This window comes from Oncorhynchus nerka, linkage group LG14, assembly GCF_034236695.1.
Source record: "Oncorhynchus nerka isolate Pitt River linkage group LG14, Oner_Uvic_2.0, whole genome shotgun sequence".
NCBI classification, from domain to species: domain Eukaryota; kingdom Metazoa; phylum Chordata; class Actinopteri; order Salmoniformes; family Salmonidae; genus Oncorhynchus; species Oncorhynchus nerka.
In genome coordinates this window covers 52,873,572-52,893,651 of record NC_088409.1, presented here as the reverse complement: position 1 = coordinate 52,893,651, position 20,080 = coordinate 52,873,572, and the positions used below count along the sequence as shown (strand labels likewise).

Sequence of the window (20,080 nt, the reverse complement as noted above, 5' to 3'; positions counted from 1 at the left end):
AACTTTTAAACTAAATAGCAAAATATAACTATTTATCCATTAGATAGATAGCTAAGGTTAGCTATACTTGCTGAAAACTGTTAGTTCTACAGTAGTAACGTTACTTGCTTGACAGTTGGTTAGTTAGCTAAACTGGCCTTGTCGAGCTACTTGGCTATCTAAATTTGAAATAAACTTAACATGAATTTACAATGCATTCTCAGGACAATAATATTCAATGCTGTCAAGGAAACGGCACTTTACTATATGAAACATAACTGACTTTCAGCTAGCTACTTACCTTCTCGTCTTTACCGTCATGCAAAACCACAGTGTGCAACACAATCGGGAAACTTTACCGTGCCGTCACTCAGTAGGACGAAACCAAAACAGTTTTCTCAAGGGGTGTAGTACTTACTACTCAAGAGTGAAAAAAATGATATACAAGTCACGACATGCTATCGGTTGAAAAGGTCAGATCACGTGTACAAAAAGACACCATAGAATCAACCATTATTTTTTTGTCTAGCAATTAAATTAACTATACTTATTTGCTTATTCACGATATTTTCTGAGTATCTCACTTTGAAGAATACACATTTTAAGAAATGGACTAGTCCATAAAGACATTACCTAATGACGTGCACATATAACTGGAATAGTACAACACAGATCACAGTGCAGTGGGCCAGGTGTCAAGGTTATGTAATCCACCCAATAGTACAAACTGTCTGCACATCCCTGAAACAAGTTACCTTCAGTCATATTGAAGGTATCCTCACATAATGAAAGATTAAGGCGGGTAGCCTAGTGGTTAGAGCATTAGACTAGTAACCGAAAGGTTGCAAGATCGAATCCCTAAACTGGGTTATACTGCCCCTGAACAAGGAAGTTAACCCACTGTTCATTGTAAATATGAATTTGTTCTTAACTGTCTTGCCTAGTTAAATAAAGTGTATTTTGATTGTTGATAGTACCAAGAACAGATAGCAGTATAGCACAGACCTGTACCTTATGGGATGATATCCATGGAATCAATAAATCTGTCAAGCCTTGTGGTATCTCTCACACACACCTGAAGATGGGATATGAGATAGGTCCACAGTATATAATTTATTATTTTAGCAATAAGAGGCCATGTTATTGCACAATCACACTGACTATTCTGCTGTCCTTTTAATTTAGTAGAAATTATTCTGAAATGTCTAAGTCACACCATAAACTGCTGTGCCATTATTATATTGAGCAGAAACTATCTTTATATTTATCCAAATCACAAATCTATACAGTAGCAACCCCAAAGCAACCAAAGTTGGGGATCATTGAATACTGCCCATGATCCTCTGTCACTAGTAAATGAGCCATGATTATAGAAATGTTCCAGAGAAGCTCCTATAGGATGAACCAGCGGATGCAGTTTCTGTGTATCCTCTTCATCTCACTGACCCTTGGGTTTTGCCTGGTCCTTGCTCTTGAGCTTGGTGCGGACTACTGCAACAGTAGTGAGGAAGTTGCCCATGAACAGAATGAGGAAAGAGATTCCACACATTGAGACCTAGAATGACACCAGAAATTGTGAATACTGGCATAAGATGGGGAAGACAGCTTTTTTATAATTATATAATAAAAAATAGGCTTGTTGTCTGCTTTAATGGATGGGAGACTATAATCTAAAGGGCGTAATACATTTAATAAATAAATCAACATTTTATGTACAAGCCCCATGCCCTGTTCACACATTAACATTGCTAAGACATGAGGCCCTCTTTATCATTATCAACTGAATCACTTTAGGGGGTGAATGGAGCAAAGAATATGTCTATCAGGAAAGCTGTCTGGGGGCACACTGACCTGCCACTCTTGACAGTCTGGGAGCCGAGCCATCCTGAACAGAGAGAGTCCGTTGTAGAGTTGCCAAAACTGCAACACAAAACATCACGTTACACACACATTAAGTAATACACACGTATAAACGGACACACACACACACACACACACAATACCAAGTGCTAGGTCAACAAACTGTTCAGGGCAGACCTGGGTTCAAATATTTGAAAAATACTTGATAAAAATAGTTTGAACACATGCTTGAGCCTGCCTGGAGTTCCCAATGGGCAGGGTTAGCAGTTTTAGGACTTTTCTATTTGTTTATTAAAGCCAGGCAAGTTAACAGGCACAGATAAAGTATTTGAAATACTTATTTCAAGTTTGAAACCCAGGTCTGGTTCAGGAGCCACTAAAACATGATAAAGCATAATTCTACAATATGACTGAAGATTTACAGTGCCTTCAGAAAGTATTCACACCCCTTGACTTTTTCCAAATGTTGTTGTGTTGCAGCCTGAATTTAAAATGGATTAAATTGAGACTTTGTGTCACTGGCCTACACACAATACCCCATAATGTCAAAGTGGAATTGTGTTTGAAGAAAATGTTAAAATCATGAGTAAATTCAACTGAAATGTCTTGAGTCAATAAGTATTGAACCCCTTTCTTATGGCAAGCCTAAATAAGTTCAGGCGTTAAACTGTGCTTAACAAATCACAGAATAAGTTGCATGGACTTATTCTGCGTTAAAGAAAATCATGAAAACCACTATTAATGAATAACTACCCCATCTCTGTACCACACACATACAAATATCTAATTCGAGCAGTGAATTTCAAGCACAGATTCCGCCACAAAGACCAGGGAGGGTTTTCAATGCCTTGCAAAGAAGGGCACCATAACTGGCCGCTGCTGTTGCTGTTGGTGGTGCTGCCTCTCCTGCTGCACTTTGGGGCTGCCATATTCCCCTGGCTTTGCCCAGGGTCCTCTCCCGTCTAGGATTTCCTCCCACGTCCAGGAGTCTAGTGTCTTCGGCCACTGTTGCTGCTGCCCGTTACCACGCCGCTTGGTCGTTGGTTGGTGGGTGATTCTGTAAAGGTTTTCCTCCTCTTCGTCTGAAGAGGAGGTGTAGCAAGGATCGGACCAAGATGCGGCGTGGTAAGTGTCCATGGTTGTTTATTTAAAAGCATGAACACTCAATGAATACAAAACAATAAACGTGAACAAAACCGAAACAGTACCGTGTGGCGAACAAACACAGACACGGAAACAATCACCCACAAAACAACAGTGAAACCCATGCTACCTAAGTATGATTCTCAATCAGAGACAACTAACGACACCTGCCTCTGATTGAGAACCATACTAGGCCGAACACAGAAAACCAACCTAGAAACACAAAACATAGAATGCCCACCCAACTCACGTCCTGACCAACTAAAAAAACAAATAACACAAGAACTAGGGTCAGAACATGACATATACTATATTCTAGTCAAGGCTCATCCTATATAACTACTGCTGTACACATCTTTTCTATTCATATATTGCCCATAATGTCTATACATACACATCATATGCATACAATTGAAGTCGGAAGTTTACATACATTTAGTCATTAAAACTCGTTTTTCAACCACTCCACAAATTTCTTGTCAACAAACTATAGTTTTGGCAAGTCGGTTAGGACATCTACTTTGTGCATGACACCAGTAAATTTTCCAACAATTGTTTACAGACAGATTATTTCACTTATAACTCACTGTATCACAATCTTTATCTTTCACAGTATCTTTATCCACAGTAGAACAAGTCCAATATCGACATAAGCTGAAAGGCCACTCAGCAAGGAAGAAGCCACTACTCCAAAACCACCAATAAAAAGCCAGACTACGGTTTGCAACTGCACATGGGGACAAAGATTGAACTTTTTGGAGAAATGTCCTCTGGTCTTATGAAACAAAAATAGAACTGTTAATGACCATCGTTGTGTTTGTAGGAAAAAGGGGGAGGCTTGCAAGCCGAAGAATACCATCCCAACCATGAAGCACGGGGGTGACAGCATCATGTTATGGGGGAGCTTTGCTGCAGGAGGGACTGGTGCACATCACAAAATAGATGGCATCATGAGGTAGAAAATTACTTGGATATATTGAAGCAACATTTCAAGACATCAGTCAGGTTAAAGCTTGGTCACCAAGTTAAAGCTTGGTCACAAATGGGTCTTCCAAATGGACAATGACCCCAAGCATACTTCCAAAGTTGTGGCAAAATAGCTGAAAGACAACCAAGTCAAGGTATTGGAGTGCCATCACAAAGCCCCGACCTCAATCCTATAGACAATTTGTGGGCAGAACTGTAAAAGCGTGTGCGAGCAAGGAGGCCTACAAACCTGACTCAGTTACACCAGCTCTGTCAGGAGGAATTGGCCAAAATTCACCCAACTTATTGCGGGAAGCTTGTGGAAGGCTACCCGACACGTTTCACCCAAGTTAAACAATTTAAAGGCAATGCTACCAAACACTTATTGAATGTATGTAAACTTCTGATCCACTGGGAATGTGATGAAAGAAATAAAAGCTTAAATAAATCACTCTCAACTATTATTCTGACATTTCACATTCTTAAAATGAAGTGGTGATCTTTACTAGGATTAAATGTCAGGAATTGTGAAAAACAATGTATTTGGCTAAGGTGTATGTAAACTTCTGACTTCAACTGTATATATTTATATTCTGGACTCTAACATTGCTCATCCTCATCCTCATAATTATTCCTTTTTTATTTTGGGGATTTGTGCATATTGTATTGTTAGGTATTACTGCACTGTTGGAGCTAGAAACACAATTTTGCTGCACCTGCGATAACATCTGCAAAATATGTGTATGTGACCAATAACATTTGATTTATATAATCAAGATGTGTTTTATTTTACATTTTTATAAATGTTCACATTTTTGTGTGTAGATTTACCAAAAATGACAATGAAATCCATTTTAATCCCACTTTGTAAAACAACAAAATGTTGAGAATTACATTCTGTGTGATTACATTTTGTGTGATTTATTATGCAATCCCTAACAAAGTAGCCTCAGTGTGACTCAGCATTACATACGTGACAAAGCAAACTAACTCCAGATCAACTAATGCTGAGCTGAGAGGAATCACACAGCCAGATCGCATACTCACATGACCAAAAAACAGGAAGGGCAGAAGAAATGTCAGCCCTTGCCACATCCAGGACTGAAATCCTTCTAAAAGATAGATGGACACAGCGTAGACGTAAACAAATGTATCTCAAATGTATCTGTAACTATGTAGCTATAACATGGAGGGTCATTGTAATTATTACATTGTGTCTCACCCACAGTCAGGTCCATGTTGTGTCTTTCTCCCAGGGTTCTTAGTCTGTACAGACAGCCGCTCTGATAGTAGTACTGCATACAGTGAACGATGCCTGTGATGCACACACGCGCGCGCGCGCACACACACACGCGCACACACACACGCGCACACACACACACACACACACACACACACACACACACACACACACACACACACACACACACACACACACACACACACACACACACACAAAGAAGTGGTTGACATTTTTTTTTAACTAGACAATTGTTGTAACACTAATGTATTCCTTGATTTTTAAGTACGAAAGCTTACTTTGATACAAAGAGTAGGCGAGGAATTGGTTCCTGAAATTCTGGTAAAGGTATCCATCAGGCCTAAGAGACATCAGACAATGACTTTTAAATACAGTGTACTGCATTTTCTTGTGTATGTTAAGTGACTTTTGGGTGTTGTGAAAAGTGCGTACCCCTTTCCTGCAGTCAAATGACTAGGTCGTCCTCTAGTGGCCTCATGGGTGGAATGTTAGTAATATTTTTCATAATTTCGTAATTAATAAACATGACTTAAATCAATTCGGTGTTTCTATGTCAAACGGTTTTGTTATATTTCAATCTTCTGTGATGTATATAAAGTGTAATATTGGGATGCAAACTCAAAATTGAATACACTTCAACTCTATATCTGACATGGTACAGGTGTCTTCTTTTTTTAAACCCATAGCCATGTGTGTGAGGTGTATACTTTTGTTTCAAAGTCGATTTGTTTAAGACTACCAAGAAATACTAAGTGTGACACTGATTTAGCCCACTGCAGTAAATTAACTTAAAATATTGACAAGGAATAGAAAATGCAAACTGGATTCTATTGTTTGCCATCTATCATACCATTGCTTGAAATGGAAACTGCCTATGAAAAAACCTACAGTGTGGTTGGTGTGTGATCAACTATTGGCAACAAGCGCTTCCTGAGTTTGCTCACCATGTCAGCATGACTCCAGACAGAAAGGCTGAGACGTAATGGTGGAAAACCCACCAGCCTTTGATCCTGAAACATTAACCAAATACAACAAGAAAATAATCAGAATAGGCAAATATGAAGAGGGAGTACTTATATAAATGCATCATACTGTAGAAGTTACTATTTTATATATATATATTTTTTCTTCTCCCCAATTGATAGTTACAGTCTTATCCCATCGCTGCAACTCCCGTACTGACTCAGGAGAGGTGAAGCCACACTGCTTCTTGAGACACTGCCCACTTAACCCGGAAGCCGGCCGCACCAATGTGTCAGAGGAAACACCGTACAACTGGCTTCCATGACAGCGTGCATGCTCCTGGCCCGCAACAGGAGTCCCTAGAGCGTTATGGGACAAGGACATCCTGGCCGGCCAAACCCTCCCCTAACCCAGACGACGCTGGGCCAATTGTGCGCCGCCTCATGGGTCTCGAACCCACCCGGGTCTGTAGTTACCGCTGGGTCACTCGGGAGGCAGTAGTTACTATTTTGCCAAAGTAATTTATTGTTGAGCAGTGTAAGAATGTATCATCTCTAGCCAGGGATTAGGTCTGAAGACTGACGGGCCTACCTGGAGCCGTTGCTGATGAGGATGCTCTCCCGTACGGTGAGGGTGCAGTAGTACCACACCAGCAAGAAATTGAGGATTGCGTCAACAAATCTAGACAGGGTACAGACACACAAACAAACATGTGCGCACACAAACACACGCACGCACGCATGCACGCTCACACAGAGAGAGAGATTCAGACACTAGACAGGGTTGAATGACATATGATTGCTTATGGGTACCTTCATGTGTGTGCAAAGTATTACTGTTCTCAGATTTTTTAATGAATAGATTTTAGATGTGTATTAAAATGGGTTTTGTTGCAAATCGCTATATAGCCATTGTTAAGGTGAAATGGAATGTTTGTATCTTGTATATTTGACTGTGATATGTGGTTGTCTCACCTAGCTATCTTAAGATAAATGCACTAATTGTAAGTCGCTCATTTTGGATAAGAGCATCTGCTAAATGACTAAAATGTAAAATGTAAGTATTGATCTTTTTTTTACATTTAAAAAATATATATTGATGTCACAAATGTATAATTTGTATTTGTTCTTTATAAAAAAATGTTGTTCTTTGTCACATTTGACTGTGTAAAACCTAGCATCACTAGTTATTTCTCAGTGTGAGGCAGATACATTATATAGCGTTTTGCAACAAAATCATCAAGTGTGTCACACACACTGTGACTAGGGTGGGTATTCTATGTTCTTTTTTCTATGTTTTTGTATTTCTTTGTTTTTGGCCGGGTATGGTTCTCAATCAGGGATAGCTTTCTGTCGTTGTCTCTGATTGAGAACTATACTTAGGTAGCCTTTCCCACCTGTGTTTTGTGGGTAATTATTTTTTCTGTGTGTGTTTGTGTGCACCTCGGTTGCGGCACGGTCTTTGCTGTTTACCTGTTTGTGTTCATAGCTATTCAAGCTTACCTGTAGCTCACAAAGCAATAACACATGAAGGCGAATAGGAGCAGTATAACTGTGAGGTACAGCTTGAATTTCTCATATTCATCTTTGTAGGCAAATCTGAGGAGGAAGAAACATTTTTCTAATCATGCAAAGTCACACTGTTGCCATCTGTTGAAAGATGATTTATGATTTGTTAATTATCAGCTCCATCTGATGGGGACATTTGGAATAGAATGACAAATGGGTTTATGGTTCACTAGATAAGAAGTACAGTATGTTCAAATTTCTAAGAGTTAGCAAATCCATTGAAGTGGAAGCTACTTACTTTGACTGTTTGCTCAGAAGAGTCACGCTTACATTGCCCAGAACAAGATTGAGATACAACCTGTAGTTTGTGAGATGTGAATGAGAATTGTTTTATTTAACTGGCCATTGAAATGTATAAATCCTCAGAATAGGAAAACAGCCAACAACTCTTTCACATGTCCCTCCCCTGAGACCTGTGAAATAATGTTTTTAATGTAGTGACACTCGTACCCATTTTTCTTTGGAAGGAAAGCCTCCATTTCAAAGAAAGCGTTGGGTCTTGCTTTGATGTGCTCCTTGATTTCATCCAAGGTTTTTACATCCTCCTCTGTCAGTCTCTCCTTATTGCATCTGTTTATAAAGGATGGATAGAGGGCCTTGAAAAATAGTGTTAGGGTGCATGAAGCCGTTTAGAGAAGGAGAGCGAAGGTGTGTATGTGAGAGCGTGTATGCGTGTGCATTAACTTACTTCTTCATTAACTGAGACATGTCCTTAAGTCTACTCCGCTGGCGGGCGATAGACGAAGAGCAATTACTCTGCAGCTTGGAAACTTCCTCTAGTTTCTGCAAGTATAGCCGGTGGCTCTCCTAGTAACGAAATGTTAAATATCATCATATCAGCATAGAAGATACTGACAATAATGTATAGCCTATTACATCTATTCTAATGATTCTTCCTTGATGAACCACTGTGATTACTGTATGTAACACTATGTAACTAAGTAAGCGTTTCAAGGTAGTCTACACCCGTTGTATTCGGCGCATGTGACAAATAACATTTGATTTGATTTGTATTAGAATAGGATCTGACATCTCACCTGAATCTGATGATACTCTTTCTCTAGACTTTCCCACTCTTGCAGTGCAGCTGTCAAACTTGGAGGCATATTTTCTAACTTTTGTGAGTTTCCCAATTGCTGAAATCTTATAGTGCCCTCCTGGAATTGTGTCCTCTGGCTGGTAGAGAGGCCTTCTGCTCAAAATCACAGGCAATGTCAATAGGGTCTTGCTGTTAAATCTACCAGAGAGCAGCTCGAGTCTATATGAACAAACTATGTTCCTGACAATGTAATGTGAAACGTTTTCAGGGAGTGTGTATTACGTGTCCACGGGCTGTTTATGGCAGGCAGTGAACTTTGACTTTGTTACAAATATGCTTGATTGACATGGACATTGTTCTCTCTTGCAATTATCTGTTTATCACATCTTTCATCACGTTCTCCCAATCCAACTCGTATTCTTCATTTATTACTTCTGCAACTAACACCAGTTTTGGACAACAGTCCTAGTGCAGTGTTGACTGTAGTATTATCTAAAATAAGGACGCACGACAACAAGGTTCTAGCTCCAGCATGTTTACTAACCTAACCCTCGCATGTCATACATAGGTACGGATACCCCCAAGGAACATCCTACTACATCTTTCCCTCTCCCATGAACAAGAACTCAACATGCATAACCACTGAACCATAGCTGAAATGCAATTTGGAAACCAGTGTTATTCTCTAACACGCTACTTCACATCCTGAAACAGTATGAACATTAACTTAGGTACAGTCTCTTTTTGCTGGGTATGGTCCCCAACAGTATGTTTTCTCTTCACGTAACATAGTCTTTCAGCCACTCTGGTGGCTTCACATCCCTTTTTTGGCACGCTTGTGGCTCTGTGAGCATTATCTCTCCTTCACCCCCTCTTATGCATTTTCTGTGGCCTCAGTCTGTGTGGTTGGTAGATCTGGAAGAGCTCTGAGGTGTGTTCTGTTCCTTCCTACCTCTTCTGAGCCCGTGTCCACCACATAGGAGCGTGGGGCATCCTCTTTCCTCAGCACTATTACTGGTGTCTTTGAATTTGTAATCCACACATGTTGACCTTTGGTCAGCTATGGCCTCTCCGTAGCACGGTGTCTCCGAATAAAGTCTCCAGTTTGTGTTTTGTTTCAGCCGTTTGTCCCTCTCAGCGAAGGCCTTCCTGTTAGGCCATCGGGGTTTAAGCTGAGCCAGCGAGACAGGCAATGGGGAAGGCAGCCTCCTGCCCATCAGGAGCTCGGCAGGCGACGGCCTATGATACAGTGGTGTAACTCTGTAAGCTAACAGAGCCCTGTATGGATCCTTGTTCTTTTTCAGCAGTTCCTTGACTGTTTTCACAGCTCTCTCTGCCTCACCATTACTCTGTGCATGGTAGGGGCTACTGGTCACGTGTGAAGTCATATTCTGCGGCAAAAACAGAAAAGGAGCTTGCAGAGAACTGGGGAGCGTTATCTGTAACCAGGACCTCAGCGACCCCTTGCCTGGAAAAAAAATTGACTTTAAATCCATTAACACCAGCTGATGTGGTTATGAGTGTCTTTGCTATTTCAATGTATCTTGAATAGTAATCTACCACTAGCAGATAAGTGTAATTTTTTCCAATAGAACATATCTGCCCCTACCTTTTGCCATGGCCGTTTTAGCAGCTCCGTTGCCATCAGTGGCTCCGGATGACAAGATTGACATTTTGTACAGACCTCACACTGGGCCACCAACTTGGCAATCTGAGTACTCAGACCAAGCCACCACACCGACTGTTGAGCCCTCAGTCTGCATTTGGTTATCCCCATGTGTCGCTCATGCACTCTGTCTAGCATTTCTGGTTGAGTCTCTGGGATAACTATCCATTGTCCTTTCATGAGAAGGTCTCCATTACAGTGGAAGTCACTTTGGTGCACCCAATAGGGCTTCAGCAGCTGAGGCAGTTCCTCCATCCCTTTTTGCACTGCTGCACTATCTGTCGGCAGATGGGGTCTCGTTGTTGCTCCTCTGCAATTTGCTGCAGTTTGGTCTGAGATGCAGGTAGGCTGTCCCTTATTGCATTAATGGACACCTGTACCTCACCCTCTAGACATTGCTCCTCCTCTGATAATGGACATTTGATTGGGGCCCTGGAGAGTGCATCTGCTGTGATCAGTGCCTTCCCTGGCACATACACCATCTTGTAGGTGAACCTCAGTAATCTGAGGCAGAAGTGTAGAACTCTGGGAGGCAAGTCGTCCAGTTCTTTTGTCCCTAACAGAGCCAACAGTGGTTTGTGGTGTCTCTGCTGTAAACTGCAGGCCAATAAGGTATTGGCTGAGCCTTTCACATGCCCATGTGATAGCCAACGCCTCCTTCTCCACTTGAGCATACCTTTGCTCTGTGTCGGATAAGCTTCGGGAGATGTATTATATTGGACGCCACTCCATGTTGTCCTGCATCTGTGTGAGGACCGCCCCTAGCCCAAAGGATGATGCATCTGCTGATACCTTTGTCTTAGCGTGGGGACGATACTGGGACAGCACTCTCTGTGAGGCCAGGTCTCCTTTGATTTTGTCAAAAGCCACCTGTTGCATGTGACCCCATGACCAGTCATTCTCTTTGGCTAGTAAGTCTCTCAGGGGTTTGGTTGTATCGGAAAACTGTGGGAGGAACTTACCCACATATGTGGCCATGCCTAAGAAGGTCCTGACTTCAGCCACATTCTGGGGTCTGAGCATATCTGTGATGGCACTGATCTTTTCCGGGTCCGGCTCTATTCCAGCTGCACTGATTTTGTGTCCCAAGAACAAGACCTCTGACTGTGCAAAAGTGCGTTTTTCATTTAGTGTCAGGCCAGTCTCCTGGACTCTTGAACGTGCCGTCCTTGGCCAGCTCTCCCGCTATCTCTCTCAGAATGACCTTCTTGATCCAAATCAGTCAGGTTTCAAGACTAGTCATTCAACTGAGACTGCTCTTCTCTGTATCACGGAGGCACTCCGCACTGCTAAAGCTAACTCTCTCTCCTCTGCTCTTATCCTTCTAGACCTATCGGCTGCCTTCGATACTGTGAACCATCAGATCCTCCTCTCCACCCTTTCCAAGTTGGGCATCTCCGGCGCGGCCCACGCTTGGATTGCGTCCTACCTGACAGGTCGCTCCTACCAGGTGGCGTGGCGAGAATCCGTCTCCTCACCACGTGCTCTCACCACTGGTGTCCCCCAGGGCTCTGTTCTAGGCCCTCTCCTATTCTCGCTATACACCAAGTCACTTGGCTCTGTCATAACCTCACATGGTCTCTCCTATCATTGCTATGCAGACGACACACAATTAATCTTCTCCTTTCCCCTTCTGATGACCAGGTGGCGAATCGCATCTCTGCATGTCTGGCAGACATATCAGTGTGGATGACGGATCACCACCTCAAGCTGAACCTCGGCAAGACGGAGCTGCTCTTCCTCCCGGGAAGGACTGCCCGTTCCATGATCTCGCCATCACGGTTGACAACTCCACTGTGTCCTCCTCCCAGAGCGCTAAGAACCTTGGCGTGATCCTGGACAACACCCTGTCGTTCTCAACTAACATCAAGGCGGTGGCCCGTTCCTGTAGGTTCATGCTCTACAACATCCGCAGAGTGCGACCCTGCCTCACACAGGAAGCGGCGCAGGTCCTAATCCAGGCACTTGTCATCTCCCGTCTGGATTACTGCAACTCGCTGTTGGCTGGGCTCCCTGCCTGTGCCATTAAACCCCTACAACTCATCCAGAACGCCGCAGCCCGTCTGGTGTTCAACCTTCCCAAGTTCTCTCACGTCACCCCGCTCCTCCGCTCTCTCCACTGGCTTCCAGTTGAAGCTCGCATCCGCTACAAGACCATGGTGCTTGCCTATGGAGCTGTGAGGGGAACGCACCTCAGTACCTCCAGGCTCTGATCAGGCCCTACACCCAAACAAGGGCACTGCTTTCATCCACCTCTGGCCTGCTCGCCTCCCTACCACTGAGGAAGTACAGTTCCCGCTCAGCCCAGTCAAAACTGTTCGCTGCTCTGGCCCCCCAATGGTGGAACAAACTCCCTCACGACGCCAGGACAGCGGAGTCAATCACCACCTTCCGGAGACACCTGAAACCCCACCTCTTTAAGGAATACCTAGGATAGGATAAAGTAATCCCTCTCACCCCCCCTTAAAAGATTTAGATGCACTATTGTAAAGTGGCTGCTCCACTGGATGTCATAAGGTGAATGCACCAATTTGTAAGTCGCTCTGGATAAGAGCGTCTGCTAAATGACTTAAATGTAAATGTTAAATGAGTTGGGTCAGAACTGCTGTGAGCCTTACATCCTGTTCTGCTCTGTCGCTTCCGCACACGAGCACATCGTCCGCGTGGACTATGACGCCACTCAGCCCATCCAACAGCTGGGACATGCGTCTTTGGAAATGCTCAGGACCGGAAGCGATTCCAAATGGCAAAACATTAACACAGCAACAGCCAAACGGTGTTATAAACGTTGTGAGCTCCCTACTCTCTGATGACAGCGGTATCTGCCAGAAACTTGAGCGGGCATCCAGCTTTGTGAAGACTTGTGAGCCATCCAACTGAGCCAGTGACTGCTCCACTGATGGTATGATGAGTCTCTCTCTGCAGAGTGCCTCATTCAAGTTAGTCATGTCCACACAGATCCTTATGTCCCCATTGGCTTTTGCGACCACTACCATCCCTGCACACCAATCTGTGGGACTCTCTATTTTAGACACCGACCCAATTTCTTCCATCCTCCCCAACTCTTCCTTTACTCTGGCCAATAAAGGGATAGGCACAAGGTGGGGGGGTAAGGGAATAGGGGATAGCATCCTCTTTCAGGCAGATTTTGTAGTCACCTTCTATCCTTCCTAGACCAGAAAATACTTTTGGGAATTTATTTTTGAAAACCTCACCTGGGTCCTCCAGGTGGTGAAAATGGTGAAGTCAAAGAATGGAACAAAACAAACAAAAGTTATAGTGGAAGACAAGGATCGGTCCAATAGTGCATTTCTTGTTGGAGCGCGTTTTTTGGACAAGGGGGTTCATTTGGGAGATCCATTTGGACTGTGAAGAGAGTCAATCAAGGTGGCTAGAAGAGATCTTGTTTTGGTTAATTATGCAAATGAAGAACAGAAGAAGGGTGCACTGGATCTGGCAAAAACTGCCCACGTTGGAAGTTACCTGCATCTTCGGGGCAGGTTACCTGCCAAAGGAGTTATAGTGTATCTGGAGTCTTGTTAGATTTACAGTACCAGTCAAAATATATTTAACATTTGAGATTCTTCAAAGTAATTTGGCATTCTCTCAACCAGCTTCACCTGGAAAGCTTTTCCAACAGATTTGAAGATGTTCCCGTATATGCTGAGCAATTGTTGGCTGCTTTTCCTTCACTCTGCGGTCCAACTAATCCCCCTACAATTTCCCAGCGGTATCCCCTTTGTGTGGCTGTAATGCACCCCAAAAACATTCCATGCCTTTTGCGGCCAGTGGCCATTGTTCCCTTCTCCCTGAGTGCTGCACCTCTCACTCACATGGCTCTCCATCACATTATCGGGTCTTTCTCACAGGCTACAAGTGAAGACATTTGTACTTCCGGCGCCGACTGAGATGGCCGCCTCGCTTCGCGTTCCTAGGAAACTATGCAGTTTTTTGTTTTTTTACGTGTTATTTCTTACATTAGTACCCCAGGTCATCTTAGGTTTCATTACATACAGTCGAGAAGAACTACTGAATATAAGATCAGCGCCAACTCACCATCAGTACGACCAAGAATATGTTTTCCGCGACGCGGATCCGGTGTTCTGCCTTACAAACAGGACAACGGAATGGATCGCATGCAGCGACCCAAGGAAACGACTCCGAAAAAGAGGGAAACGAGGCGGTGTTCTGGTCAGACTCCGAAAAAGGGCACATCGCGCACCACTCCCCAGCATTCTTCTTGCCAATGTCCAGTCTCTTGACAACAAGGTTGACGAAATCCGAGCAAGGGTAGCATTCCAGAGGGACATCAGAGACTGCAACGTTCTCTGCTTCACAGAAACATGGCTTACTGGGAAGACGCTATCCGAGGCGGTGCAGCCAACGGGTTTCTCCACGCATCGCGCCGACAGAAACAAACATCTTTCTGGTAAGAAGAGTGGCGGGGGCGTATGCCTCATGACTAACGAGACATGGTGTGATGAAGGAAACATACAGGAACTCAAATCCTTCTGTTCACCTGATTTAGAATTCCTCACAATCAAATGTAGACCGCATTATCTTCCAAGAGAATTCTCCTCGATTATAATCACAGCCGTATATATCCCCCCCAAGCAGACACATCGATGGCTCTGAACGAACTTTATTTAACTCTTTGCAAACTGGAAACCATTTATCCGGAGGCTGCATTCATTGTAGCTGGGGATTTTAACAAAGCTAATCTGAAAACAAGACTCCCTAAATTTTACCAGCATATCGATTGCGCAACCAGGGGTGGTAAAACCTTGGATCATTGTTACTCTAACTTCCGCGACGCATATAAGGCCCTGCCCCGCCCCCTTTCGGAAAAGCTGACCACGACTCCATTTTGCTGATCCCTGCCTACAGGCAGAAACTAAAACAAGAGGCTCCCACGCTGAGGTCTGTCCAACGCTGGTCAGACCAAGCTGACTCCACACTCCAAGACTGCTTCCATCACGTGGACTGGGACATGTTTCGTATTGCGTCAGATGGAAATATTGACGAATACGCTGATTCGGTGTGCGAGTTCATTAGAACGTGCGTCGAAGATGTCGTTCCCATAGCAACGATAAAAACATTCCCAAACCAGAAACCTTGGATTGATGGCAGCATTCGCGTGAAACTGAAAGCGAACCACTGCTTTTAATCAGGGCAAGGTGTCTGGTAATATGTCCGAATATAAACAATGCAGCTATTCCCTCCACAAGGCTATTAAACAAGCTAAGCGTCAGTACAGAGACAAAGTGGAATCTCAATTCAATGGCTCAGACACAAGAGGCATGTGGCAGGGTCTACAGTCAATCACGGACTACAAGAAGAAACCCAGCCCAGTCACGGACCAGGATGTCTTGCTCCCAGGCAGACTAAATCACTTTTTTGCCCGCTTTGAGGACAATACAGTGCCACTGACACGGCCTGCAATGATAACATGCGGTCTCTCCTTCACTGCAGCCGAGGTGAGTAAGACATTTAAACGTGTTAACCCTCGCAAGGCTGCAGGCCCAGACGGCATCCCCAGCCGCGCCCTCAGAGCATGCGCAGACCAGCTGGCCGGTGTGTTTACGGACATATTCAATCAATCCCTATACCAGTCTGCTGTTCCCACATGCTTCAAGAGGGCCACCATTGTTCCTGTTCCCAAGAAAGCTAAGGTAACTGAGCTAAACGACTACCGCCCCGTAGCACTCACTTCCGTCATCATGAAGTGCTTTGAGAGACTAGTCAAGGACCATATCACCTCCACCCTACCTGACACCCTAGACCCACTCCAATTTGCTTACCGCCCAAATAGGTCCACAGACGATGCAATCTCAACCACACTGCACACTGCCCTAACCCACCTGGACAAGAGGAATACCTATGTGAGAATGCTGTTCATCGACTACAGCTCGGCATTCAATACCATAGTACCCCTCAAGCTCGTCATCAAGCTCGAGACCCTGGGTCTCGACCCCGCCCTGTGCAACTGGGTACTGGACTTCCTGACGGGCCGCCCACAGGTGGTGAGGGTAGGCAACAACATCTCCTCCCCGCTGATCCTCAACACGGGGCCCCACAAGGGTGCGTTCTGAGCCCTCTCCTGTACTCCCTGTTCACCCACGACTGCGTGGCCATGCACGCTCCAACTCAATCATCAAGTTTGCGGACGACACAACAGTGGTAGGCTTGATTACCAACAATGACGAGACGGCCTACAGGGAGGAGGTGAGGGCCCTCGGAGTGTGGTGTCAGGAAAATAACCTCACACTCAACGTCAACAAAACTAAGGAGATGATTGTGGACTTCAGGAAACAGCAGAGGGAACACCCCCTATCCACATCGATGGATCAGTAGTGGAGAGGGTAGCAAGTTTTAAGTTCCTCGGCATACACATCACAGACAAACTGAATTGGTCCACTCACACTGACAGCGTCGTGAAGAAGGCGCAGCAGCGCCTCTTCAACCTCAGGAGGCTGAAGAAATTCGGCTTGTCACCAAAAGCACTCACAAACTTCTACAGATGCACAATCGAGAGCATCCTGGCGGGCTGTATCACCGCCTGGTACGGCAACTGCTCCGCCCTCAACCGTAAGGCTCTCCAGAGGGTAGTGAGGTCTGCACAACGCATCACCGGGGCAAACTACCTGCCCTCCAGGACACCTACACCACCCGATGTTACAGGAAGGCCATAAAGATCATCAAGGACATCAACCACCCGAACCACTGCCTGTTCACCCCGCTATCATCCAGAAGGCGAGGTCAGTACAGGTGCATCAAAGCTGGGACCGAGAGACTGAAAAACAGCTTCTATCTCAAGGCCATCAGACTGTTAAACAGCAATCACTAACATTGAGTGGCTGCTGCCAACACACTGTCATTGACACTGACCCAACTCCAGCCACTTTAATAATGGGAATTGATGGGAAATGATGTAAATATATCACTAGCCACTTTAAACAATGCTACCTTATATAATGTTACTTACCCTACATTATTCATCTCATATGCATATGTATATACTGTACTCTAGATCATCGACTGCATTCTTATGTCACTAGCCACTTTAACTATGCCACTTTGTTTACTTTGTCTACATACTCATCTCATATGTATATACTGTACTCGATACCATCTACTGTATGCTGCTCTGTACCATCACTCATTCATATATCCTTATGTACATATTCCTTATCCCCTTGGAATTGTTAGTTAGATTACTTGTTGGTTATCACTGCATTGTCGGAACTAGAAGCACAAGCATTTCGCTACACTCGCATTAACATCTGCTAACCATGTGTATGTGACAAATAAAATTTGATTTGATTTGATTTGACAGACACTTTGGGGACGCAACTGCGTGCGTCCTTATCCAATTCTGAGGTGCATATTGAAGATATTGGAAAAACAGTCCACATTTACTTTTCGTCAGCCAACAAGATGAGTAGGCCTAACGAACAGCAAAAGCAATAGCCTATGTCAATCTACTATTCCCCATCGTACAAAAGTCAACCTATTCTATTCGAGAAATACATTTTCCAAAACATAGTTCGGGACAGTTGTGGGATGCAATAGATCCCAAATTAATACAACCACTAGCATGAAAAAAAAAAAACGTTTTTACTCAATGCAACAGATCAGAACGTTTTGCTTAAAATGTGATATAAACTATTAGTCTATTTCTTCACATTATAAGCACAGCAATGCGCACACGGCAGTAGGCTATAAGCGTGAATTTTCCATTAGTGGGAAAACACCATTATCAATAGTGACCACAAATGCGATTATGCATGTGAAGCTTTTATTATAAAGGTGCATTTTTATGGTGAGAATTATCTTCCGCAAACTTGAAAATCGTACTGCTTATGTATGCCAGTTAGGCTCTACACCCCTGGATTAATGTGCTTAATTTTAAGAAGTTATTTGGCCACTTTGATTATGATTACAACCCATATCAAAACATATAGGCCCATGGGCTAGGCTTCATGAGGTGTGCGACTATGATTCGAAAAAGTAAACAAATATATTGTAAAAAAGCCATTGTTTCTTGCCTTACACTGGGTATAATTCATAAGTGATGGGCTAATATTGCCACCCATCAGACTATTCTTGATGTAATCTCGTCTTTACATATACAAAATACTATAAACTCAGTAAAAAAAGAAATGTTCTCTCACTGTCAACTGCGTTTATTTTGAGCAAACTTAACATGTGTAAATATTTGTATGAACATAAGATTCAAGAACTGAGACATAAACTAAACAAGTTCCACAGACATGTGACTAACAGAAATTGAATAATGTGTCCCTGAACAAAGGGGGGGGGGTCAAAATCAAAAGTAACAGTCAGCTGGTGGCCACACCAGATACTGCATTAAGCACTACAGTGCATCTCCTCCTCATTGACTGCACCAGATTGGCCAGTTCTTGCTGTGAGATGTTACCCCACTCTTCCACCAAGGCACCTGCAAGTTCCCGGACATTTCTGGGGGGAATGGCCCTAGCCCTCACCCTCTGATCCAGCAGGTCCCAGACGTGCTCAGTGGGATTGAGATCCGGGCTCTTCGCTGGCCATGGCAGAACACTGACATTCCTGTCTTGCAGGAAATCACGCACAGAACGAGCAGTATGGCTGGTGGTATTGTCATGCTGGCGAGTCATGTCAGGATGAGCCTGCAGGAAGGGTACCACATGAGGGAGGAGGATTTCTTCCCTGTAACACGCAGCGTTGAGATTGCCTGCAATGACAACAAGCTCAGTCAGATGATTCCTTGACACACCGCCCTAGAACATGATGGACCTTCCACCTCCAAATCGATCCTGCTCCAGAGTACAGGCCTCGGTGTAAAGCTCATTCCTTCGATGATAAACGCGAATCCGACCATTACCCCTGGTGAGACAAAACCGCGACTCGTCAGTGAAGAGCACTTTTTACCAATCCTTGTTTGGTCCAGCGACGGTGGGTTTGGTGAGGACCTGCCTTACAACAGGCCTACAAGCCCTCAGTCCAGCCTCTCTCAGCCTTGCGGACAGTCTGAGCACTGAGGGATTGTGCGTCCTGGTGTAACTCCGGCAGTTGTTGTTGCCATCCTGTACATGTCCTGCAGGTGTGATGTTCGGATGTACCATTCCTGTGCAGGTGTTGTTACACGTGGTCTGCCACTGCAAGGACAATCAGCTGTTTGTCCTGTCTCCCTATAGCACTGTCTTAGGCGTCTCACAGTACGGACATTGCAATTTATTGCCTTGGCCACATCTGCAGTCCTCATTTCTCCTTGCAGCATGTTCACACAGATGAGAAGGGACCCTGAGCATCTTTCTTATGGTGTTTTTCAGAGTCAGTAGAAAGGCCTCTTTATAGTGTCCTAAGTTTTCATAACTGTGACCTGCCTGTAAGCTGTTAGTGTCTTAACGACAATTCCACAGGTGCATGTTCATTAATTCCTCATGGTTCATTAAACATGCATGGGAAACATTGTTTAAACCCTTTACAATGAAGATCTGTGAAGTTATTTGGATTTTTACAAATGATCTTTGAAAGACAGGGTCCTGAAAAAGGGACGTTTTTTCCCCCCTGAGTATATGTATGAAATCTGTTTTCATGTAGGACCATTATGCACCTGTCTTGAAACAGTATAA

The 20,080-nt window shown here is 44.0% G+C and overlaps 1 protein-coding gene across 1 annotated transcript; it reads right to left on the bottom strand.

Moving 5' to 3' along the window:
* Positions 1–1,023: 1,023 nt before the first annotated feature.
* On the bottom strand, positions 1,024–9,053 carry LOC115141466 (ion channel TACAN-like). The gene is made up of 12 exons (XM_029680353.2): positions 8,778–9,053; positions 8,429–8,547; positions 8,191–8,310; positions 7,979–8,038; positions 7,675–7,770; positions 6,764–6,853; positions 6,154–6,219; positions 5,488–5,549; positions 5,171–5,263; positions 4,996–5,060; positions 1,831–1,899; positions 1,024–1,534 (listed from the first exon to the last, which is right to left on the bottom strand). Exons 1-12 carry the CDS (start codon positions 8,844–8,846, stop codon positions 1,418–1,420), a joined length of 1,026 nt encoding a protein of 341 aa, XP_029536213.1. The 5' UTR covers positions 8,847–9,053; the 3' UTR covers positions 1,024–1,417.
* Positions 9,054–20,080: the final 11,027 nt, after the last annotated feature.

Coding starts and splice junctions, on each gene's coding strand:
- LOC115141466 (XM_029680353.2), bottom strand. CDS start 8,846: ATGCCTCCAAGTTTGACAGCTGCACTGCAAGAGTGGGAAAGTCTAGAG. Junction 6,854..7,674: donor TATTGCTTTGTGAGCTACAG/GTAAGCTTGAAT, acceptor TACCCTGTCTAG/ATTTGTTGACGCAATCCTCA. Junction 6,220..6,763: donor CTCATCAGCAACGGCTCCAG/GTAGGCCCGTCA, acceptor TTAATGTTTCAG/GATCAAAGGCTGGTGGGTTT.